Here is a 26822-nt window from a genome sequence, read left to right as displayed (position 1 = left end):
GTAATTAAACCAGCTGACAAAGGAGGAGCTGTAGTTATTTTGAATAAATCCACCTATGTTCAAGAAGCAAACAGACAGCTCTCCAACAACACCTACTACAGAAGACTAGAAACAAACCCCACGCTGCAATACTCAAGGGAACTGAAGAATATGCTTAATGATCTTTCCTCAGTATCATCTAACATACTTACATTAATACCAGCTAATCCTAAAATAGGCATTCTACATCTTACCAAAAATACACAAAGAAGGAAACCCATTCCACACGAGGACGGTATTGCAGCTTGCCAACATTTCCTTCAGCTTAATGATCTACCTACAGAGCCCACACTACAACTTATCAAATATATACTAACTCATAACTATTTTTCATTTGGAAATGATATATATCTACAGACAATGGGCAGTGCTATGGGAAGTAGAATGTCACCCCAGTATTCACATTTATATATGGCCAGAATGAAGGAAAACTTCCTTTCAACTTGTGAAATTAAACCATGGGCTTACTTCAGATTTATAGATGATATCCTATTAGTTTGGACAGCATCACATGAAGAATTAATCAAATTCCACAAAAACTTCTCAGAATACCACAGGAACATCAAGTTAACTCTCAACTTTTCATCCTCCCATGTCAGTTTCCTGGATACCACAATTTATATACAAGATAGAATTTTACAAACATCCATCTACCGTAAACCAACTAACCAGCATATTTACCTCAAGTGGAATAGTTTCCACCTGGGAAAACACCAAAAAATCGATTGTTTACAGCCAGGCTCTGAGGTATAACCAAATATGTTCTAATTCAGAGGACAGAGACAGACAACTTATGTCGCTAAGTAATATATTCATAGATCAGGGATATCATCCACGAATCGTTGATGATCAAATATACAGAGCAACTTTAAAATCTAAAGAAGAAGTATTGAAGTATACACCAAAGACTGAAAACAACAGAGTCCCAATAATGGTCACCTACAATCCAAGATTAAAGACACTAAGGAAGATATTGAAAGCCCTGCGACCAATACTCCACAAAGACAAACGCCTGAAAGAAGTTTTTCCTGATTTACCACTGCTTGCTTTCAGACAACCTCCCAATTTGAGACAAATGATACAGAAGTGCATTATCTACACCAGAAACTCCAGGCACATTACCCTGCAATAACGCAAGGTGTGAGACATGCCCTTATATCTTGTGCACAAGCCAAATACAAATACCAAACTCACAGAAATATCATCAAATACCAGACCAATTTTCCTGTGAGTCATCCAATGTTGTACACATGATACGCTGCATGAAATGCCCCTCAAGAGGAATCTTTATTGGAGAAAGAGGACAAAAACTGCGCACAAGAATGAACCATCACCGCTTTAAATTTAATGTGGGTAAAATGGACACACCAGTGGGCCAACACTTCTGTAAACCAGGACACAGCATGCAGGATCTCAAAGTACTTATTCTTAAAGGGACTCCGAGCAGTGCAGAAACTATGGAAAGATGCATATCATTTTAAAGCTCTCTTTCTCCTCTTTCCAATTATATATAAACCGCCGCCCTACGCCTTTTAGTTTTTGCTATTTTCGCGATTGAAATTGCCGCGGCCGCGATTTCAATTGCGAAAATAGAGAAAACTAAAAGGCGTAGGATGACGATTTAGGTGTTGCCAGAAAGAGGAGAAAGAGAGCTTTAAAATGATATCCATCTTTCCATAGTTACATTGTATTACACAGAACGACACTTTTCCCAGTGTCAGCAGCTCCATTCAGCATGGAGCTGCTGACTTTAGGAAAAAGTCGCCCTGTGTAATACAATGTAACTATGGAAAGATGGATATCATTTTAAAGCTCTCTTTCTCCTCTTTCTAGCGACACCTAAATCGTCGTCCTACGCCTTTTAGTTCTCTCAATTTTCGCAATTGAAATCGCGGCCGCGGCAATTTCAATCACGAAAATAGAGAAAACTAAAAGGCGTAGGGCGGCGGTTTATATGTCATTGGGAAGAGGAAAAAAAGAGCTTTAAAATGATATGCATCTTTCCATAGTTTCTGCACTGCTCGGAGTCCCTTTAAAGGGAAGGTTCAGGGACGCCTTGAAAAAAATAAAAATCCATATCCACTTACCTGGGGCTTCGTCCAGCCCGTGGCAGGCAGGAGGCGCCCTCGCCGCCGCTCCAGAGGTTCCCGGTCGTCTTCGGTGGCCGACCCGACCTGGCCAGGCCGGCTGCCAGGTCGGGCTCTTCTGCGCTCCAAGGACGGGCTCTTCTGCGTCCCACGCGGGCTCACTGACGTCATCCGACGTCCTCCGGGCTGTACTGCGCAGGCGGCAAGCATCTATAGTGGGATACTCACCAACCTGCCGTCGAACGGGTAATGTAAATGTGGATTTGCCCTTGGACTATTGAACTACAATAAGCCATACAGTTATTATCATTTATTAAGTCTGCTGAAGAAAAGTTATGCATCACGCGTTGTTTTAATGTGATCTATAGGGACATTGCAATACAACGCTATACAAGTGAATAGCAGCTATATATGAGGCTTTACATCCCCCTCTAAGGAGAGGAATCAGTTCATATGTGGTAAAGTGAATCTTTTACTGGGATCCCATTTAAAGGGGAACTGAAGAGAGAGGTATATGGAGGCTGTCATGTTTATTTCCTTTTAATCAATACTAGTTGCCTGGCAGCCCTGCTGGTCTATTTCTCTGCAGTAGTATCTGATTAAAACCAGAAACAAGCATGCAGCTAGTCTTGTCAGATCAGACTTATAAGTCTGAACCACTGAAACATCTGATCTGCTGCATGCTTGTTCAGGGGCTATGGCTAATAGTATTAGAGACAGAGGATCAGCAGGGCTGCCAGGCAACTGGTATTGTCTAAAAGGAAATAAACATGACAGCCTCCATATACCTCTCTCTTCAGTTCCCCTTTAATCCTTTTTGTTTTGCATGTCTTACTGCTGTAAGTGTGAGTGATTTGCATGTGTGAGGTGGCAATTAGTTTTAAAGGGGATAGGTGCTATTTTTAGCTTAAAATCAGTTTTATTCAAGATGTTCATATTGTGTAATTGTGAGTAAATAAAAGTTTACTACTTTTTGAACAAGCGCTGTGGACATAAGTTTTTAAAAGAAAAAAAATATAGTCATCAAAGAAGAAGAGTAGACCCCGGGCACCTTCACGCTGCGTGACCAAGCGTCTGGTGAGACGCGAAACGGCCGTCGCAAGCCCCACCTGGTGCCCGGCAGCCCCACCTCCATCTCACCACCACCATCCAGGCCATTAGATGAGGATGTAACTGGCACAAGATTACATATGCTGTCACATGCACTTTGGAAATAACCTTTGGAAATAACAAACAGGACGGAAGGTGCCCAGAGTCTACTCTTCTTCTTTGATGACAATAGTGATTGTTTCTTCCTTCAACATTGCCCATTGTGCACATGTCCGATTGGAAGTAGAGCAGGAGATCGCGGTGGGTCTGGTGAGATACCACTTTTTCCTCTGTTACACTCACAGCACGCTCATATTAGTAGGGAGTGCCACTCATCCATCTTTTTCTCCTAATGTAGCGGTTAAAAGAAAAAGGATACACAGAATTAACCAGAACTAATAAGAATATACAGGTAATTTGTACATCAGACTGAAGAAGCAGCCTGACCCACATACAGATTTCTGTGCCTGCCCCACAACATGATGCTTGCACACTTGGTCCGTGGCCATTGGTTATACTGCTGACGTGTGAGCAGGGTGGACTTTACACATATGCAGGCGGTAGAGGCCTGTGCAGGTCTAATTTTTCAGCCCCGCAGCCCCGCCGCCCGCACCTGACCTGCAACTTGCTTTCTGGTGAATCTGGTACCCCCACCTGACCCACTACTCCCACCATACTCACCACCTGATTAAATCAAAATGGGTACCCGAACCCGACCCACATTTCAGGTAACCCGCAGGTACCTGACCTGATGCACTGTGCGGGTCTAATTTTTCAGACCCGACCCGCAGCCCACTACCCGACCCGCAACCTGCTTTCTGGTGAATCTGATACCCGCACCCCACCCACTACCCGCACCCCACCCGCAACCCGATTAAATCAAAACGGGTACCCGAAACCCGACCTGCGTTTTGGGTAACCCGGGGGTACCCGACCTTATGCCCTGTGCAGGTCTAATTTTTCAGACCTGCTACACGCACCCGACCCACAACCTGCTTTCTGGTGAATCTGGTACCCGCATCCGCAGAACGGCTACCCGCACCCCACCAGCAACCCGATTAAAAACAAACCGGGTACCCGAACCCGACCTGCATTTCGGGTAACCCGCGGGTACCCGATCCGATGCAGACGTCTAACAGGCGGTCCTCTACTTACAAACAGGTTACGTATCAGGAGATTGTTTGTAAGTTGAGTTGTGTTATACACAGGATAAATGATTTACTTTCAGACAACTCTGGATTTGGACATATAGTATAAACAATGTTTCTTGATTGTTTTAAAGGTGCTTTAAATTGTTTTTAACTACAACAGTTTTTACTGTTGTAGTTAAAAACATACTGGACTATATAACAAACAGAAACAATCGTATTGGTAGTATATACATTTGACATATGTGAGGGGTTGGCCTGATACTTTTTTTGTGGTTTTGGATTTCATTGTTCAAGTTCTTGTTAGTCTGAGAAGAATACTGGAAGGCCCTGAACAAGCTTGCTTGTCCTTCAAGTATAAAAGTTAAAAAATAAAGCTTAGTTAACAAACAAGAATTTTCTTCTGTACATGGAATTTTTTTTCATAGCTGTGAAACATATCACGGTTCTTTTCCGTTAGCCGGACGCAACCACTAGGTGGCGATAAAACTCCAGCGATCACTGGCAGCAGAGTTACATCTTTCCCTATTCATGGCGGCCTGGAGGGGGAATAGTAATTAATGCCACCTAGTGGTTGCGCCCGCTAACAGAATAGTACCCATATTATATTAATATTGATGACTGGGATGATTATGGAATCTTCTGGGTTTGGTGTGTCTAGAACTGGAACACGCTTTTGCTGCTCACATGTAAGTGATTAGAATGGGCAGAAGTTTTCTGGTAAGCGCGCTCTGTGTGACGCGCTCCCCTGGAGACTATTCTGCAATACACCTCTCGGATGACGCTCGTCCAGATGTTCCAAGGGCAGTTATGGAAAGTGACCAACTTGTCTGGCTTTTGTAAGTCACAGATTCTTCAAAACACATTAGTTATAGATTACAGATAATGCATTTACAGCTTTATTTAACAACCATAAAAACATTGATGTTGACTTCCAAACAAGTATAAAAAAATATTGAATACAGTTGTGTATTCCTTCAATGGATCTGGTGGTAAACTTATGTAATTCTAGCAGATAGCAATGCTGCCTATCATGTAGTCTATCATGTAGTAGCCCCTGCTGTCACTAAAGGTGCCCATACATTACTCAGTTTTCTGCATCAATTTTCAGCTGATTCCATCATAATGATCGAATCTGGCACATATCATTGGCACTACATTGCATGATGACCTGTTCCAGGGCCGCCTTCAGGACTTTACAGGGGGGACTGCAGTATGGGGCCCGAGTGAATCTGGGGCCTGGGGATCAGTGCCATACATGGGGCCCCAGCTGCAGTCTGTGCCTGTCCGTGTCTGTTCTTCTGACTGCCCATTAATGTGATTAGAGGTGTCGGGAGGCTCATCCAGGAGTTACCGTAGGGCCTGTTCAGACTGTCAGCGTATGAAGCACGCGTATAAAATCAAAGTAACGCAAGTTCAAAAACGCATGCGTTTTTCTTGCGTTCTAATGCGTTTTCTAATGCGTTTTGCACACACACGTGACCCAGGGGAAAAAGAAGAATTATGGGAACCGCAGAGGGAAACGTATGCTAAAAACGCAATAGTACGCGTTTTTGATACGCGTCCATAGACTTTCATTGCATCCGTTTCTATGCGTGACGCACAGAACTGCATGCAGCAATGCGGATAAGAAACATATGCGTCTCATACCCATACATGTTAACTAGCCCATTCAAAAGCATTAGGAGCCGTTTCTATGCGTTTTTGGTACCCGTACGTGTTCCCTGAAAACGGCTAGGAACGCGCATAGTCTGAACAGGCCCTAAGTCAGGAAATGATTGAAGAGAACCTAAGATAAATGGGAGAAAATTATAGATGGAGAAAAATGGGAGAAAAGTATTTTTACTTACCTGTTGCCCACACACTGCAGACAAATTTCCAAAAGATTTCAACATGAAATCTATTGACGTTCATCCTAGCACCGCCTCCTCCACCTGATGCCCCCACCAAGTGTATGTGTCTTCCCCCCAGCCTATGGTCTCCCTCTCAAATCTGTACCAGAGAGAGATTTGTTGCCTGCATGGCAATAGATCCCCCTCTGAAGAGATTCGCAAATGTTTGTAGAAGTAGTCCGCATGCATAGGAGCTTAGTTTTATACACCTGTAGGTGGCAATGGAAGTAATCAGAACACCTCAACTTAGTGATTTAGAGCAGAATTCCCCAACCCTGTCCTCATGGCCCACCAACAGTACATGTTTTGCAGAAAACCAACCTACATTCACAGGTGAGGTAATTAGTGTCCCAGCAGAGCTGATTAACTACCTCTGTGGATTTCCCAAACAATTGCACTGTTGGTGGGCCTTGAGGACAGGGTTGGGGAACACTGATAGAGGAACATCCCAATACTTTGGCAGTACAAGGAAAACAATACCTGCACCCTACTTTTGTCATGCCTCAGTTGAAATCTGTTGTCATGCTTTGCTCCACCAGTCTTGCAAGACATCTGTATCGCAATGCACGTCATTACATAAGCATAGTATGTACTAGCACTGATAGATGAACTCACCTAACCTGTTCTGGTCGTTGTTCAGAGTTGTCCAAGTGCACCACAGTAGTGATATTTTGGACATGAGAAATGACAATGAAGATCATGTTCTAGAGATCGAGTACAGCTGTAGACATTAGAGAAAATAAGTGACCCAGCAAACCTGGATTGGATTTTATTTTTAATTTTTTGCTCTTAGCTTGTACTGCTCACCTGGATCATGTCAAAACATAATGGCGTTGCTGAAAGGTTAGTAGGCAGTTACCGCCAAAATTAATCTTTTTTCTAAATAAATCTATTTAAATCTTTTAGATCTCTTCTGACAAAGACAAAAAGACAAAGACAAACACTTATATCGCGCTTTTCTCCTGGCAGACTCAAAGTGCCAGAGCTGCAGCCTCTAGGACGCGCTCTATAGGCAGTAGCAGTGTTAGGGAGACTTGCCCAAGGTCTCCTGCTGAATAGGTGCTGGATTGCTTAACAGACAGAGATTTGAACCCAGGTCTCCGGTGTCAGAGGCAGAGCCCTTAACCATTACACTATCCAGCCACCACAGTTATTAGAGATCATCAATATAGATAAGACCAAGGGAAGGGATGCTTATAACAAGCTTTCCTGATTCCTTATGGGCAAGTGTATCCACTTATGCTCCTTTTTATTCATTTAACTGTTTTACACCCTTAATAAGTTTGTTTTACACCCGATTGTAAGTTTGATTGAGCAGGGTCATCTCCTCCTGTGTCATAGTTTTTACTCGTCTATCTGTGTTTTATCTGTGTTCTCAGTTTATACCCACTATTACCTTTCTGTGCAATGCTGCTTAAAGCACATCTGAAGCGAAAATAAACGTATGAGATAATGAATTGTATGTGTAGTACGGATAATAAATAGAATATTAGCAGCAAAGAAAAGAGCAGCATATTGCTTTCCACTACAGTAAGAGTTAAAAAACTTGAGTTGTTATCTGTGCAAAAGAGTTTCTCTGAGCTATTCGACCAACTTAGTCCAGCGTAGTCCTTTTTTCTGCAGAGCTTAAACAGCCAATAAACAGTGAGAGACAGCTCGAGATATGGTTTTACTGCAGGACAGTTCAAAGAGTCATTAGCTCTGCTTGGTTTACAGTATAAAAAAAAAAGTGTGGATTCTAAATTGCAGCTGTGAAACTCTGATGCAATGTAATAAATACAACTACCAGTATATAAGTTAAAGGATACCAGAGCTGAGAACATTAGGAGAAAGGGGGGGGGGAGCAGGCATGTATGGGGAGCTGTCCTGATGGCCACCGCTCCAACGTTCTCCTCTGTCCCCCTTCTTTCTTACCTAAACCCCCCAGCAGCCTCTTCCGGGTCGCCGGAGTCGAGCATCAATGTGCAGGCGCTGGCCAGGCTGCGCCCATCCTACAGCGCTTGACCGTGGCTGGGAGCGCTCTGTGCATGGCATAACTGTGACTGGTAAGTGTTCTGGCTTTCAGGAAGTGAACATTCCAGAGAGATCACTTGCCAGTAGTAAAGCTGTTGCAGCCTGTGGAGATCACTTGCCAGCACTATAGAGGTTTCCGCTTGTGGAGATCACCTGGCACGACTAAAGATGTTGCCGCCTGTGATAAATCTCTCAAAGTAAATCAGAGAGAGGAAAGATAATACAGTGAGCAAATACTGACTAAAGGTGGCCATACACTGGTCGATTTGCCATCAGATTCGACCAACACAACAGATAGATCCCTCTCTGATCGAATCTGATCAGAGAAGGATCGTATGGCTGCCTTACTGCAAACAGATTGTGAACCGATTTCAGCCTGAAACCGTTCACAGCTTTATAGCTACTATCCCAGAATTATTTTTTTTTAGCAGAACATCACTGAAATGGTTAAACAAAGCACTGCTATTCAGCTTCAAACCAGCATCCAAACTGTAGACAACAGTATCTTTGTTTACATTCCAATGTTGTTACAATGGGCCATATGCAATTCACTTTTTCACCTTGATATTTTCACAATTTGTAAATGAAATGCCTTTTAAATTGTCAATAAGCAAACAAATACTCAAAATAATTTTTACAGTATTGTTTCACCTACTTTTTGGTACTTTTTCAATTGCAAAGTGCTAAAAAGATATGTTAAATCGAAGATAAAAAGATAATCTCAGACTTCGCCATCCCCCCACTGCTGTAACTTGTGTGTGTCTTCCCAGCCACTAATAAAGGGTATTTTAGCAGCTGTGCCCATCTCTCTTCATCTCTACCTGACTGAATTGTGGAATATTTTTGGAGCACGCTGCAGGTAAGCCCAGTGTGGTTGTATCCGTCACTGCTGCATTTAGTGCCAGTGTCTTCAGCCCTCTTTGCAACCAATAAAAAGATTATCTACTAGGAGAAAACTCGGGAGAAAAAGTGAATTGCATATGGCCCAATGTGTGTAAATACAGTGTAACAGGTGAAAAGGAACTCTCCATGAATCTTTCTGCTTCACACACACACAGAGTTCAGAATAACTCATTAGAAGTTGTTAATATAATAAAAAGTTGTTTGAATAAAATGCAATGCCAGCTTTCAGGGCACGATAAACTACACTTTGGAAACTTGTAATTTGTAAACAGACAATATTACTTATGTACAAAAGCAAATATGATAACTGTATGAGTAATAAAAAGTAGAAAAACACATTTTTATTGAATGTTATGTCGGAGTTTCAGACCACTTTAAGGTGGCCACTAACGGTCCAATTTCTAGTGAAAAATCGTTAGAGCGACCAGAAATTCTGATCGGATTGGCTGTAAATAATCTCCATGGATGGGCACAATCGATTATGAAGGATTATAAAAGTATTAGTCCGATTGGATTTTGATCAAACCAAAATTAGGATTTTTTAGTTGATTGTGATAGATAGGAAGCAAAGATTGGTTCTTTGATGGTGTAGTGAATGATATTTCTTCCGATCAGTATTATCTGATCGCTCAAACGATTTTTCTATAGAAATTGGATCGGTAGTGGCCACCTTTACAGATACAAATGCACAGCAACCAAGGGGTTGAGACGAGTGTGACTCTTTTGTTGTTGGATTGTTAAACAAAAAGTTCACAAAAACAAGCGAACATGCAGAAAATCGCCGGAAAACCTTTAAAAAAATGCGGAAAAAAATCCCACCGCGGACGGACACGTGAGCCAAACGCAATGTGAACAAGGCCTAAATGTTTACAGTTTTTTTCTTGGAGATGGTTAGCGGAATATGTTCTGCCTTCTGTAATATCAGTTTGAGTTTGTCGAGTGTTGGATTACATTAGGAGGGAGGCAGTCTCTGCACAGCTGAGCTTGTTGGTAAGCTTGAGAAGGAATTCTAAGGTTTTATTTCTCTGGAAAAGGATTTACATTCTATCTTTGCTGGAAGCCTCAGGAGAATACAGTAATACATTTATTTTTGGCCCGTTCAGCATTCCCCATATTGTATAGAAAATCATTGAGTCTTCTGGACTGCAGGCTTACAAGTGAATAAATGAATGCTTAACAATACCTGGAGGAAATGGGAAATGTTTGATGTACATCTTTGTGCGAGATGAAGTGATTTAAAGCTCTGATGTTATAGGCAAGGCATTGGCTTATAAAAAGATAACATATTCCATAGTTTTTACTTCCAGCACATGTCCAAAGTGCAAGGGAATAGTTCTGTATATCAGGACAGAAGGCAGCAGCATTAAATCATTTCCTTAATGCTTAACTACACCCGGAGGAATGAAACGATGTAAGCGTAATATAAATGCTTCTGTACAATTAAATATGATTAAAAGGCTAATTGACCTAATTTACTATGGGTCTCTGGGTCTGGGAAACATTGAAGAACTTAAAGGGGAATTACAGCATGGCATAACACACTTTAAAAACACCTTTCAATACTACTTATTACCTTTACAGTTCTGAATTTTAAATAGATGACATTACTTCTGTACAAAAGCAGCCTCTGAACTCATAGAACAGCAATGCATTGCATGGAGATACTGTTTGGATACACTGAGCAGCAGTGTTTGAGAGATGTACTGACTTCTATCTTGTCATCACCTGCAAGCCTGGGAGACACTGGGAGAGGAACCAACCAATCTTTTGCTGTGACCATGCCCATTTCTAGGGGCGGACGAGATGGAGCATTGCCCTGGGTGCTGCGGCATGGGGGGAAGGAGGGCATGCAGAGCAGGTTACGTTAACTTACTTTGCTGGTGTTGTGTCTGATTACGCTGCCTGTTAATTTGCGCTGCCCCGCATGTGCAGTAGGAGACTGTGCGGCCACAGTTCCTATTTAATTATGCTGCGGGTGGTAAAATACTAAATATTTCCGCTTCCTCACATCCTACAATCTTACACTCCCCAAATTTTCAGGGTAGGGAGGGGACCCCCCGAACGACCTCTATGCCAAATTGCAGGTTTCTCTAATCTATCTCGGGAACCAGAGGGTCTCGGGGGCTGCAATTTGGCATAGAGGTCGTTCGGGGGATCCTCTCCCTACCCTGAAAATTTGAGGAGTGTAGGATGTGTGGAAGCGGAGATATTTATTATTTTACCATCAGCAGCATAATTAACTTCACACTGAGCATGCGTGCTACTTAGTGTGGAAGGGAGCTTCCGGGCAGCACAATGAGACATTACACCGGGATCCACACACTGCATGTTCTTACTTCCTGGTCTCTTGCGTTTTGTCTCATAGTAACAGCGCCCTCTGCTGACATCATGGACCCAGCAAGGTGCGTTAATGTAACCTGCTGTGCACTCTGCTTGCGCCCCCTCCCCTGCCACTCTCTGGCTACCTTAACGGGGGCTCTCTGGCCACCAAAAGGGGGCCTCTCTGGCGACCAAATGGGGGGGGGGGCCCTGGCCACCAATGCAGACATCAAACCAACAAAAGTTGAACCCGGTGATGCATTTAATGACTAGCTGTACATGGTTTAGTGCAAGCTTTCAAAGCATTAAGTTTCTACTTCAATCATTATACAGAACTGGATCAGAACCGTACAATAATGATTATGAATCACATACAAACTTATATATGATTCTGTAGGCTCAATCTGACATGACGTCACACAGTTACATCATGTATAAGAATCATATATACGTCTGTATGTGATTTAAAAGTTCTTATTATACGGTTCTGATCCAGTTCTGTATAATGCCTGAAGAAGAAACTTAACGTTTGGAAAGCTTGCAATAAACCATGTACAGTTTGTTGGTTTTTTTTTTAAACAAATTTTTTTATTATGTGGTTTTCTCACATCATGTCTATTAACATCATCAGCAGAATAGAAATTGCAAGGCAAAAGGTACAGTGAGTCAAACCACGAGTTTTCCCCTTTAAACCCTTCCCCAAAACAGCAGTAAACCCACCCCAAACCCAAAACTTCCCTCCCTCCCCACCCCTTCCACCCTACGAGTCACTGTGTACAATGAATTTACTAAATGTTGAAATAGATAGTTCCCGAGTTATTGTCTAGAGGTAACTTTGAGAGGTCCCAGAGTATCTCCTAAGTCTTCAAGGCAATACCAGGAAGTCCACATAAAGTCTCTCATTAAGGCTTGAATTTGTTGCGGTGTGAAGTGCCGAGTTACAAAGTTCTTCCAGGTTTTAAAAAAAGTTTTTGTGCGCTGCTCCTTTGCCTGGAGAGTATTTAAGCGTTCCATTTGAAAGATATATGAGAGTTCTTGTTTAAGCATTTCTATACTTGGGGGGCTGGGATCAATCCACTTGCATAGGATAGCCCGACGTGCAGCTATTAAAATTATGTGATACAAATGTGATGGTGCACAAGCGGGATCAGCCGAAGCACTACTGTGATAGTTAAACAAGAACAAAAGCCTATTTTTAACAATTCTTTTCTTACAAGTTTTATTTGCATATTTGAGTACTTTACCCCAGAAGATCTGAATAATGGGACATTCCCACATGCAATGGTATAAATCTGCGTCTTTTAATTTGCATTTAGGGCACCAGGGATTGTAGTAGGTAGGGGGGTTTTATATTTAATATTAAAAGCAAATTTTCCCCTATGTATAAACAATAGATGAGATGCTCTCCATTTCTCATCCTTTATAATCTTTCTGACCGTCATATTTCCTGTGAGTATGTAATCCCCTACTCCTTGTTCCTGTAAGATATGTTCCCATTTTTTCATAGCTTTGACTGAGATCTTGTTGTTATCTATTTCCTTTAGGGCCTGGTAAAAATCTGCCAACGAGCGAGTATCGTTTCCTGGCTTGAGGAGGGAATCAAATTTGGTGGGAGTCATGATGGAATTTAATGATGAGAGATTTTGGGCAGCCATCGAACGAGTCTGGGCATAGGAGAGGAAGTCACTAGGGGGTAGTTGATATTTTTGTCTTAACTCATGAAATGATAGCCAGCTACCTTTTTGTATGTCAAACATGTTGCCTAGATTTTTTAACCCCCTGTCATCCCATCTTGCGAATTCTTTCTGGTGAATACTCGGAGGATAGTTTGGGTTACCCCAAAGGGGTAAATATTTAGAAATTTTGAAAGGGAGGGAGCACTTTTTCCGTACTGCCTTCCATGTGGCAATTGTATCTCTAAAGATTGCGTTGTGTTTTAGCCTCAAGGGTAAGTTCTTATATTGGGCATGGAGGAGACCCGCTAGTGACCAGGGTTGGCTTTGTTCGTTTTCTAGTTTGGTATTCGAGTAACGTTCATTCCCTGTGATCCAATCATGTACATGTCTAAGGAGGGAAGCTAGGTTGTAGTCTCTTATGGAAGGAAGATTCAAACCTCCTAATATTTTCGGGAGGGCTAGATTTTTCCTTGCAATTCTAGGTTTTCCTCCTTTCCATATAAATTTGGACCACAGTGAATTTAAAAGTGTCACGTCTCTATGCTTCAGAAGAAGCGGAATGGTCTGTAGAGGGTAGAGGAGTCTTCCCATAGAGACCATTTTAATCAATGCGACTCTGCCTGCAAAGCCCATAGGCAGATTTTGCCACCTTTCAAGTTGGGATTTTATACTATTTATCAGGGGTGTATAGTTTAAATTATATAGCTGGGTAGGGTCTCTCGAAATGAGTATGCCCAGGTACTTAATTGTAGTGGTGGTCAATTTGACCCCCAGGGATGTCCAGGCTGTGGTGTCTACCCTAGAGGAGAGGGGCAAGAGTTCGCTTTTTGTGTTATTTAGTGTAAAGCCCGAAAATTTCCCCACTTCTTGAATAGTTTGTAAAGCTATTGGAACTTGTGTAACTGGGTCGGATAAAAATAGCAGAATGTCGTCCGCAAATAAGGCTTGTTGGACGAGTTTGTCTCCAATGGCTATACCCCCTAGACGCGATCTGAGTAGAATTGCCAAAGGCTCTAGGGCTAAATTGAAAAAAAGGGGGGAAAGCGGGCAGCCCTGTCTTGTTCCTCTCCTTAGTTCTATTGGCTTTGAGAGAAAGCCTGGTAGTGAAATTTGTGCCTTAGGTCTTGCGTACATGGCTTGAATCGCATTGATGAAAGGCCCCTTGAATCCCTGTCTTCCTAGTACTCCAAAGAGCCAGTCCCATTCTACCTGATCGAAAGCCTTTTCTGCATCGATACTTAAAATAGCAGCTGAACGATTGGAAACCGGGAAGGCTCTGACCTGCTCAAGGATCATCAGAAGTTTACGGATATTTGAGACTACGGCTCTCCCCCTGGTGAAGCCTACTTGATTAGGGTGTACTAAACATGGCATGATGTTTGCCAATCTATTTGCCAGTATTTTTGATAAGAGTTTGACATCAAGGTCAATTAAAGAGATAGGGCGAAAGGAACTCACCAAATGTGGATCCCTTCCTCCTTTGGGTAGGATTTTAATGTGAGCCAAGTGGCCCGTGGTAGGGTATTTGCCTGTTTGCATAATTTCATTGAAGACTTTAACTAAAGTTGGGGCTATATCTTTTTTTAATATTTTGAAATATTCTGCGGAGTAGCCATCCGGGCCTGGAGCTTTACCCAGGGCTAATGAAGTGATGGCAGACTTAACCTCTGCGATTGTTATTTTTTCATTTAAAGTTTCGCATTCCTCCTGTTTGAGGGCTTTTAGCTTTAGTTTATTTAAGAAGACCTTGAGATCTGATTGTGAGTTAGAATTAGAGGAATATAAATTTTTGTAATATTCTGCAAAAAGCTCACAAACTTTGGCCAGGTGATGAGTTAGGATTCCCTGCCTATCTTTGACCGTTATGGGTTTTCTGTTTGTCTGTGTGTTTTTTGACAAGGTAGAGAGGAGTTTGGCTATTTTTTCCCAGTGCTTATAAAAATTGAGAGAGCTATAAGGTCTATAAAATTCTTCTCTTACTCTGAACCAGGTGTCCCCATTTATTTTAGTCTTTATCCAGGTTTTACGATTTATGTCATTGGGATCTGCTCTATAGTGTTTGTAGGCTTGTCTTACTTCGTTTACTGCTTTTGCGTATTGTGTATCTGTTTCAAGTTTTTTTGCCTTCAGGTAAGCTATGATCTTTCCCCTAAGTACTACCTTCGAGGTTTCCCAGAGCAGAATTGGATTGTTAGTATGTTGAGCATTGTCGCCCATAAACTCAAGCCACCAATTATTTAGTAATGTAGTGAATTTTTCATCTTGGTATAATTTGGATGGAAATCTCCAAATTATGTCCGTGCCTTTTGGAGTTAAGTCTAGAAGATTTAGGATGATAGGCGCATGGTCCGAGATGACCATGTCCTCAATTGTTGCACCTTGTAGTCTAGGCACCAGATTGTTTCTAATTAGCAGTAGGTCTATTCGTGAGTGTGTCTTATGCCTATGAGAATAATAAGAATATTCACGATGAGAAGGATTTAGAAACCTCCATGAGTCTAGGACAGCCTTTCTCAACCTTTTTGCCCTGGAGGAACCCTGCAAATAACTTTTGGATCTGAAGGAACCCCTGCAAACAATTTTTTGATCTTGCGGAACCCCTACATTTATTTTTCAGGAGGCATGGTCTTTAAAAGTAGGTTAGGCTGTTAATTTCACTACCTCCTATTACACTGCCACTCATTATACTGTCTCCTGACCCCTCAATTTAGTGCTTCATGTTACAGTACCACCTATTACAGTGTGCTCTAGTATACTTCCCCCACGATGGTGTAAAATGCCAAGGAACCCCTGCAAAGTCCTCAAGGAACCCTGGGGTTCCAGGGAACCCTGGTTGAGAAAGCCTGGTCTAGGAGATTGGTGGCTTCCATCAGGGCGACAAGTCTCTTATCATGTGAAAGTCTGGCGAGTAAGCTGTCAAAAAAACCTTGATTTTGTTCATTAGGGGCATATATATTACAGAAAACAAAAGGGTCATTTGCGAAGTTTGTATGTATAGTGACCCATCTACCTTGTTGATCTGCTTCACATGCGTTAATCTCTAGTTGTAATCTTTTGTGTATCAGAATTAAGACTCCTGCTTTATTATGGAAAGCAGGTGCTCCGTAGACTTCCCCCACCCAATTTTTTTTCATATAATTAAATTGGTGTTGTTGTAAGTGCGTCTCCTGTAGAAAGCAAATATCAGGAGATAGTTTTTTGAGGTGAGTTAAGATCCTGGATCTTTTCCCTGGAGATTGAAGGCCCTTAACATTCCATGAGATTATATGCATGTTCTATCAGCTTCAAGAAGGTATAATAAGCAAGCTATCAACCCATAGAATGTCAATAGCAATTTAACTGTCATGTACATCAGTGACTCGTTACCCACCCTTACCCTTACCCCTGCTCCCTTAATAAATTTCCCCTTTAAACTGGGGAGATCTAAATATAGGTTAGCCGTTGGCCATAGTAGGGAGAAAACAAAACACATTTCCCGTAAGAGTACTTCTCTTTTTTCCCGGTGGTAGATCTTCTCCTCCATTAAAGCTCCGTAGCGGCCAAGCCCACGGATATGATAAGGCCTTTCATGTAAAACGTGAGCGACTGGAATAGTGGCGGCTGGTAATAGTGAAGGTGAAGGTGACCTCAGGTTTCGTTGTCCTCAGCCTCATGGGAAGGTGATCCTTGGCGTGAGTTAGTTGCAGAGCGTGGTGAATGTGTAGGACTGGTGGCATTTTATGCGAATCTTTTTGCTTCCTCTGGCGAGAAAAAAGTAAGTTGTTTTCCGTCAGCAGCTGTGATACGCAGTATGGCGGGGTATAGTAGCATAAACTTAAAACCTCTGCTTGCCAGGGTGTTGCAAAGAGGGACATATGCCTGTCGTTTTTTGGATACTGCTGCTGAGTAGTCGTTAAACAATCTCACTGAAGAGTTTTGAAGATTTAGCATATGGTCGTCATGTGCTCGGTAGGCAGCCATCAGTTTGGCTTTTTCAGCAAAGTCCAGGTAGCGGATCATTATCATTCGGGGAGAGGCACGACTGCTTTTGGCTTTCAGCGGGCCTACTCTGTGTGCTCTCTCCACTCTTAAGGGAAAGTCTATTCCCAACGCTGCTGGAAGTTCTTTGGCACAAATGTCCATGAGCTGGTTTGCTGGAATATCTTCCGATAGGCCTACCAACCTGACATTGTTTCTGCGAGATCGGTTCTCCAATTCCTCGATTCTGTCATGCGACTCAGCATTGTCTTTAAGTAAGATATCAATCAAGTCTTTGCTTTCTGCAAATCGTCCTCACAGGTGCTTACACGTTGTTCAGCCTCTTTCAGCCTTTTACTGTGTTGCTGCACCTCCTGCTTGATTCCTTGCAATGATTTTTTTATGGCAGATTGTATAGTGGCCTGTAGCTCAGGCATAAGGGCCTTACCTACTTCCGCAGCTAATCTCTTATAGTCTATTTGGAGCTGCGAGCCATGTCGGGTATCAGCTGCTGATTCATCTCCTGAGTCATCTGATGTGTGGTACTGGTCTTGTGATGCCGCCTCTACTTCAGCCGTTTTAGCGGCCTTCTTGCTCGTCTTCCCGCCCGCCATCTTGGCTCCCTCCCCTTCCTGATCTCCTCGGTGTTTCTTCTCGGAGCGTGTAAGATATCGCTCCATCCGCTTTTTTATGTGCGCCCGGGGGGTCTCCGAGGTGCCCGGAGGTTGTCGCGGGAGTGATGGCAGGCTTTGTGCTGGGAAAATTGCTTCCGTGGGCCGCGGCGTTCAGGAGCTCCCCACACTCACATCTACCTCACGGGTGCCGGAACCGGAAGTCCCAGTTTGTTGGTTTGATGTCTGCATTCCTGCTCCTCGACTAACACCGGACCACACTTCACTTGCCTGGCCACCAAATGATGGTGCTTTCTGGACACCTAAAGGGGGGCTCTCTGGCACCAAACGGGGGAGGGGGGGGCCTTTCTGGACACATAACGGGTAGGGGAGCTCTCTGGCCAAATAACGGCGGGAGGGGGGGGGGTGCTATCTATTGGGGGGGGGGCACTATTTGCTAGCTATCGCATCACAATAGTGTGCTCGAATGTGATTCTGAGAGCTCTATAGCCTAGAAAGTGCCCTGGCTGTGACAACAGTGATGGCCCTGCACACAGGAGAGCAGGGGGAGGAGGTGGTTCGGGTCAGGTCATTTCTCTATGTAGAGAATGAAACTCTCACTCTGCTGGCAGCTCTATACATAATAAGGAGGCACTGTAGTGACATATAGTAGAATGTAGTAAGTTATTTAGGATATCCATTTAACTTTAATTATTCTAGTTTCAGCATCAGAAACAATTCCTATATGTACATTGGTGTTTAGCCCCACCTTCCCAGTGATGTTACAACCTAGGCTGTTTAGATATTCAGATTTCTCCTCCCAGAGCATTCTGGGAGACCAAGTCTTATTTTCCTCAATGATATACCTGACAGCAGTAAAGGTTTTCGTCACCTGCTGCAATGCATTTCAGAATGTAAATCAGGGCGAGAAAACATTTTACAATAGGCAAACACTGACTAAGGCCCAGTGCACACCGAGCGGTTTTTGGAGTGATCCGCCTGGAAAAATGCTTGGCTAAATGTATTGCAATGTGTGGTGCACACCGGCGGTTTGAGGTTTTTGCCAAGCCGCAAACGCGCCTCCTGCTGCGCGTTTGCGGTTTGCTAAAAAACCTCAAACCGCCGGTGTGCACCACACATTGAAATACAATAGCCAAGCGTTTTCACTGGCTGATGCGGCTGGTGGATCGCATACAAAATCCGCTTGGTGTGCACCCGGCCAAATATCTGCTCCCAAAACCGCTAGCGTTTTGACGATCTGCTAGCGGTTTTGGTGTGCACTGGGCCTAATGCATTAATAAAGTAATACTGTAAAAATAAGCCATTTTATTCATGACATTGTTTTCAGTTCCTCTGTTCGCAGACTTTTCTAAAACCAGATTTCTGTGGAACAACAGCTTTAAATATGCAAATCGGGTCAGTAATGGCACAGTCCTCATTCACCGATGCTAACAATGAAACATCCCATAGTGGGAACTAGGGCTTTAAAGGACCACTATCGTAAATACTGTTAAATGTAAAATGCATGTGTATGCCATTGTATAAAAAGTACATGTAGCCTGGAGTAAAATGCACTATAAATTTATTTTTTCCTACATCTCTGTTGCTTTCAATAAGTTGTAAAAGTCTGACAGGTTTTGGACTAGACCAGTGATCTGCAAACTTTGCTCTCCAGCTGTTAAGGAGCTGCAAGTCCCACAATGCATTGCAGGAGTCTGTCAGCTTCATGATTCAAGGCAAATGCATTGTGGGACTTGTAGTTCCTTAACAGCTGGAGAGCCAAGTTTGCAGATCACTGGACTAGACTATCTCCTCTTGGGGGAATTCTCAGGGTTTTCTTTATTTTCGAAAGCATTTCTTAAAGGGCAGTTGCTCAGTCCAACTGCCAGAATAGTGCGCGAGCGGGTAAGGAGGTTGGCTGGTATCTTTGTATAGATCCTTTCTAGGAAATGCTTTTGAAAAGAATAAAATAAATTCCGAAAACCCCCCCATGAGGAGATGGACTGGTCCAAAACCTGTCAGATCTTTCAGATTTTGAATGCCTACTGTAAGCGACAGCAACATAGGAGAAAAGTAATTTATAGTACATTTTATTATGGGAGAAATGTACTTCCTATAAATGTGTATTTTAAATGTACAGTTTTTAGGGATAGTGGTCCTTTAAGTATAAAACAATTTTGATAATTTATGCAACAGACGCCTGGCCATTTCTGGAAGTGATCAGCCTTGTTTTTCCTACCAAGTTCCAGAAATCACGTAGGCAAATATCTCAAGTACTTTACTGCTTCAGATGTAAATTGATTGAACTTGCGTAATTCTGTGTTATGAGCATGAGTGGGGTTTTTTATGATAATGTTGGCTCTGAACATGTCTGGGTGGGAGGATACCAACCATTCACTATGTCTGGTGTAAGTAATGTTGCATAACCTACTGACAATCTATTTCCTGCCTTTGCCTTTGGCAAAAAATGCTGCGTGTTGATGTTTTTTGCAAATACTGTATGTCATTTTGGTTTGATAAATAATCGTACATTGTAACAGTTCCTCGTACACAACCGTAGCTCTGGGCCCCAGACCCTAACTCCCTCCTCACACGTGTTCCTGACTGCTTGTCTGCTATATACTCTTTCATGACCTCTTGCTTCTTTAAACTTAGTAGGGGTAAAACAGAACTAATCATTTTTTCACCGTCTCTGTCCACCTCTCTGCCTGATATAACAATAGATGTTAATAACACCCCCATAACTTCAGTTCCCAAAGCAAAGTGCTTAGGGGTAATATTTGATTCCTCTCTCTTTTTTATTCCTCACATTAAGTCCCTAACCAGCTCCTGTCATCTCTAACTCAAAAACATATCTTGCATCCGGCCTTTTCTCACTCAGAACACTACTAAAATATTAGTACATGCTCTTATAGTATTTCGCCTGGACTATTGAAGCATACAACTTTGTGGATTACCAACTATCAGACTGGCACCGCTCCAATCTGTACTGAATTTTGCTGCTTAACTCATACATCTTTCTTCTTGCTAATCCTCTGCTGCTTCTCTCTGTGAAGCTCGTTATTGGCTAGCAATAACCAGAGGACCAGTTCAAACTCTCAGGCCTGGTCCACACTAGGTCCGGAAACGTATCCGTGGCTCCGTTTTTAAATCCTGATCAAAACCGGAGTCAGGGATAGCAATGTTAAAAATAGCAGCTGACTTCACTCAAACAAAAAACAGATCCGTCTGCGTTTGCGGGGACCCGTTTTTAAAACCTGAATGGAAGGTCCGAATCTGCTGCATTTTCACGCAACGGATCTGGATCCTGATACACGTAGGGGTAGTGGCAGGCAATGGAAAAAACGGACCCCCTCTACACAGGCAGATTTGGACACAGAAATGGATCCTGTGGGGGGAGAGGCAGTCGCCATGCTGGCGGGGATTCACCTGGCAGGACGGGGGTGGCAGCGGTCAGCGGGGAAGGGGGGCGTCCCTCCCTCACTTGGGTCCCCCATCCCCGCCACCCCTCCAGCTAGTTTCCAAAACTTGTTAAAATGTATAATGGGAGCAAGCGGCTAGCTTACCTACTCCTACTTCCCCCGCTTCAGTTCATGATCTGGTTGTTTTTAATGAATTTATTCGAATGAATTTATTTATTGAAAAGAGCCAAACTTCCCATAACTAGTGTCACTGCCTGCAATGCCACCCTCCGAAGTATAGAGGGCGGCATTGCAGGCAGTGACGTGTAGTGATGGGAAGTTCGGCTCTTTTCAATGAATTGATTCATTTGAATCAATTTATTAAAAAGAACCGGATCATGAACCATAGTGGGGGAAGTAGGAGTAGGTAAGCTCTCTGCTCTCCCATTATACATTTTAACAAGTTTTGGAAACTAGCTGGAGGGGTAGAGGGGACAGGGGACCCAGGTGAGGGAGGATGGGGGGCGTCCTGCCAGCTATACCCCTCCAGCATGGCGGCTGCCTCCCCCCGCACAGCTGGGCAAGCATTTCCACGGACTGAAAACGTATGCTGCGGTACAAAAAAAGGCATTTTTAGGAAGAAAAAAAAAAGGGGGGGGGGGAGTTAAGAAAAACAGATCCATTTAAAACTGATCCGATCTGCAACGGACCTATTCTTAACCATAACACTCAAAGCTCTCCACAATTTATCTCCCCTGTACATCTGCTCACTAGTTTCCAGATGCCAACCTAACTCAGATCTGCACTGTTTGTCCTCCTCTAGAATCACCTCCTCCCATTCACATATACAAGATTTCTCACATGCTTCACCCCTCCTCCGGAATGCCTTTCCACAACACAACCGTCACTCTACAACCTTTGATATCTTCTTTAAACGTTCCCTCAAAACTCACTTTTTCCTACAAGCATATGCTCTACCTTAGGCCAAACCCCCTTTGACCTCTGAAGTTGTACTCCTACTAGATAACCTAAAAGCACACTGCCTCTAGATATGAATATTGTATACTACTCCACCTCTTATCCCCCCCCCCCCCCCCCCATTCCTTTAGATTGTAATCTCACAAGAGCAGGACTCTCTTACCCTTTTGTGTTTAGGAATGGTGGAGGATTTACCATATAAAAAAGGGGGATGGAGGAGAACAGCCTGTCTGCTCCCCCCGTTTTTAAATAATAGTTTAGCTGTTGAATCCTTTAATTTTTTTACAATTGAAAAAGTCAATCAAAAAGTACGATCAGAATTATTTTGAGTATTTTCTTGCTTGCTGGATTTTATAGGTGTTACGCAATTCATTTTTTCTGCTGAGTTTTATCCTTGGTGATATTTTCACAACCTATCAATTTAATACCTTTTAAACCACCAGCAAGCAAAACATACTCAAAATAAATTTGGTAGTGCTTTTTCACCTGTGTTTTGATACCTTTTCAATTGCAAAGTGTTGAAAAGTTATTTTAAAGAGAAGATAGAAAAATATCTCCTAGGAGAAAACTCGAGAGAAAAAGTAGCTCATATGCAATTCACATTTTCTCCTGAGTTTTTTTTCTTCAAGTTGATATTTTCACACCTTGTCAATAAAATGTCTTTTAAACCCCTAGCAAGCAAGAAAATACAGAAAATAATTATGATAGTACTTTTTCACCTACTTTAGGTACTTTTTTAATTGTGAAATGCTGAACATGTATTTTAAAGAGAAGATGAAACATAATCACCTAGGAGAAAACTTAGCAGAAAAAGTGAATTGCTTATGGGCCTAGGTGTGTTCACTCTAAATAGGAAAATTAGGAGTGTAACAAGGACTGTATTACCTTGAAGAACAGCATTTGCATTGAATGGAGTTTTAATAGGGGCTAAAGTCCAATAACTCAACACCTCTGTGTTTGCAGTGACAGTTTCCTGCTGCGTGCCGTGACTGGCTGCATGCTTATAGGTCATGAGTCTAGAGAGCCGGGCTAATTTATTGTGGTTATTTGTTTCAGATGAAGAGGAAGCCCTCAACCTTATCATGAAGGACCTGGCAGCCCTGGGAAGATGTGGAGGATTGCTGAACAAGAATAACAAACAGGTGATTCTGGTGCTGTTTGCACTTTGACTTGTTTGTTGTAGTGATTTTTATAACAGTATTACGCCATGTTTGAGCTGTTTAGACAAGCTCTTACCTGTACAGGTCTCAGTACATGGTCTCTTTACATTCTTCATGATACTAGACTATGAACACCATATTTATGTGCTTCTGCTTAGATAATGGAGGTTAAAGAGAAACTTTAACCCAAGATTAAACTTCATCCCAATCCGTAGCTGATTCTGCAGTTGCCATTGTTTTCGAACAGACCATCAGGGACATCTGTATAGCTGATATTGTAGTGAAACTCCTCCCACAGTGTGATGTCATGACTATGGTCATGACAGTTTGCTGTCTGTGAACCTTGTTGCATTGTGGGAAATGTCGGCTGTTTCCAGCTGCCAAGCAACCAGTATCAGCCTCTGTGCATAGAATGTAGATCAGGGAGAGGAAAGAATTTAAAATAAGCAAACACTAACTAAGTGATTTATAAGTTAATATTGCGCAAAAAAAAAAAAAAAAAAAAAAGCAATTTTACTAACAATATTATTTTCACTACAGTTCTGCTGGCTAATACGAAACATATCTACATTGCTTGTTAAACATCCACCATAGTTTCTTGACAGTTCCAATCAGCCACATTTGGGATACAATGATGCACTATGTGTCCCTTTTCACTTCTCTGATTGTTGATACAGTGTGTCAGTGTGTCAGTTATTTTTTTCAGCACTGTTGTTATATTGTAGCTTCATACAGCTATGCTGAAGAGCCTGGAAGGAAATGTCAGCTGTCTGTTTGACATTTATACGATACAAATGAAGCCCAAACTTGTTTTTTAATCTTAGACATAACGGGGAAGGGTTATTAATCTTGACGTTCGAAATTATTTACACCCACTTCCTTCTGAGGTAACCCCAGCACTATGGGCAGGAAGTGAAAATTAATTATGTTAGAGATCCAGACAGATGTTCTAAACTTTTTACATTTTTTTTTACACAGAAATGTCTGTGCCCTAGCTGGAAAGATTTTACTTCACAAAACGATAGAAAAGCACCCTAGCAGGGACAAAGACAGAAAAAAACTAACAGCTTTGGGTTTTATTCTACTTTAAGATAGGTGGCCGTGGTGTTCAGGTTCAACACAGTGGAACTTGTCAGGGAAATGAAAAGTAATGGAAGTAAAACAGAAGTATGGTTAAGGGTAAGGATGGCCCTGATTAGGAGAACTCAGGAAGAAGCATGTGATCAGTTTGATCAGCTGATAGATTTGTAAGCCTCTGATTTGCTGTGATGACTTCCTGGCTTAACACATGATCAGGACCAGCAAACCAGAGCCTTATAAATCTATCAGCTGATCAAACTGATCACATGCTTCTCCATGAGTTCTCCTAAGCAGGGCCAACCCTAGTTAAAGGACTTACGAGGCCAACAGTGGGAAAAAAGTGAATTACCTGTATCGTCGTTTCAGGCACGGAGGACGCCGTCCGCGCCCTCCGTGCCGATCCGCCAGGCCCCCCCGCTTATTATCCCCCCTGGCCGGCTCCCGACCCCACGGCCCGGGTCGGGCTCTCCTGCCTCACGAAAGATGGCCGCTTCCTCTGGCCACGGCTGCGCAGTCCGCCTGGCCGCGAGTGCGGCTGCGCAGCTCTAGGGCCAACCCCCCCGATCCATGCTACGTATCATGGATCGGGGGGGTTGGCCCTAGAGCTGCGCAGCCGCACTCGCGGCCAGGCGGACTGCGTAGCCGTGGCCAGAGGAAGCGGCCATCTTTCGTGAGGCAGGAGAGCCCGACCCGGGCCGTAGGGTCGGAAGCCTGCCAGGGGGGATAATGAGCGGGGTGACCCGGCGGATCGGCACGGAGGGCGCGGACGGCGTCCTCCGTGCCTGAAACGACGATACAGGTAATTCACTTTTTTCCTCCGTTGGCCTCGTAAGTCCTTTAAGGGCCTATTCACGATTTTGCAGTGATTGTACAGCGATTGCGCTTTGTGATTCTCATTCAGTGAAATGAGAATCGCATTGCCCCAAAAATGCTGCATGCAGCACATTTGCAATTTCCGGGAATCGCAAATGCTGCAGTGTAAACAATCCCATAGGGTACATTGTACACAACACTGATTGCCACAAAAGCGCTGGAAAATGCCTGCAAAGCTTCCCAGTGTGACCGGGCCCAGAGGTTAGGTTTCAAGGGGTTAGTAACTTGCTGAGGCATGTGTTAGGGTTAAAGAGGAACTGTAGTGAAAATAATTTAAAATTGCTTACTTCTTACAATATTCACTTATGAATTATTTAGTCAGTGTTTGCCTATTGTAAAATCTTTCCTCTCCCTGATTTAATTTTTTTAATGTATCACTGGTGGTGACATATTTAGTCCTGTCAGGTGATATGTAAGGAATGTTATGCTACTGAGAGTTCTATGCACACAGGGAGATATTGCTTGCTTGGCAATTGGAAAAAGACGTTATTTCCCACAATGCAACGAGGTTCACAAGCAGCAAACTGTCAGGACCATGGTAATGACATCACACTGTGGGAGGGGTTTCACCACAATATCAGCTATACAGACCCCCTGATGATCTATCTGAGAAAAGGTAAAGATTTCTCCTGGGAAAGAGGGTATCAGCTACTGATTGGAATGAAGTTCAATTCTTGGTTAAAGTTTCTCTTTAAAGAGACACTGAAGCGAAAAAAAATATATGATATAGTAAATTGGTTGTGTACTATGAATAATTACTAGAAAATTAGCAGCAAAGAAAATATTCTCATATTTTTATTTTCAGGTATATAGTGTTTTTTCTAACATTGCATCATTCTATAATATGTGCAGATTACACAACACTCAGCATTCAAAATGATTCTTTCAGAGCAGTCTATGAACTATTGACCTCTCCTCTGGAAGAGAAAAAGTAAATAGTTCAATAACAGTTGAGATAATAAAAGTTAGAAGACAGCCCTCTCCACGACTTTAAAAGTCGTAGAGATTAATGGCTTTTTTGCATAGAGATAACAACTGGAGTTTCTTAACTCTTCCTGTACTGGAAACAATAACACTGATGTATCTGATCTTAATGTTTTATTTCTTAGCTGTACTACACATACATATCATAATATCATAATTTTTTTTTCGCTTCAGTGTCTCTTTAAGTTAGGATGAGGTAGGTGGCTAGCATTGAGAGTGTATGCAGTTTGACTAGGGGTTACAGTAAATTGAGAAACAAACAAAGAGTAGGGATCATATACAGGGTGGCTTAGGGTTTGACATAGGTTAAATGAAAGGGATAGTGTTAGGCTCTAGGGAGGGAAAGGATAGGATTAAATTGGTTAATTTAAAGCTTGTAGTTAGTATGATTTTGGTTACGCAGCGGGAAGCCTCATAGAGAATAGTTCTCCATTCACAGCACCCTCCATAACTTGAAGAGTTCTAACTGGCCAAGTAGTGTGGGCATAGTTATTGTTACAACCTATCTAAAACCTTAAAGTTGTAGTGGATGATGTCATTGGTGAACTGTTGAAACAGCAACCAACCACGCTAGCAGAATTTTCCTATGAGGTTTCTGCTGGGTCAACTCAA

At 42.7% G+C, this 26822-nt stretch overlaps 1 protein-coding gene across 3 annotated transcripts in view; it reads left to right on the top strand.

Annotated features, from left to right (window-relative positions):
- The window catches only part of LOC137518287 (mitogen-activated protein kinase kinase kinase 3-like), a 200423-nt gene that overhangs the window by 72575 nt on the left and 101026 nt on the right, over positions 1-26822 (top strand). For all 3 annotated transcript variants that reach the window (XM_068235937.1, XM_068235936.1, XM_068235938.1), the window contains exon 3: positions 23170-23255. In XM_068235937.1, the coding sequence (XP_068092038.1) occupies positions 23170-23255 (86 nt within the window). The remainder of the gene's footprint in view (positions 1-23169; positions 23256-26822) is intronic.

This window comes from Hyperolius riggenbachi, chromosome 5 (genome assembly GCF_040937935.1).
Source record: "Hyperolius riggenbachi isolate aHypRig1 chromosome 5, aHypRig1.pri, whole genome shotgun sequence".
Classification (NCBI taxonomy): domain Eukaryota; kingdom Metazoa; phylum Chordata; class Amphibia; order Anura; family Hyperoliidae; genus Hyperolius; species Hyperolius riggenbachi.
The sequence above is the reverse complement of the archived record's forward strand: the minus strand, read 5'-3'. Positions and strand labels throughout refer to the sequence as shown.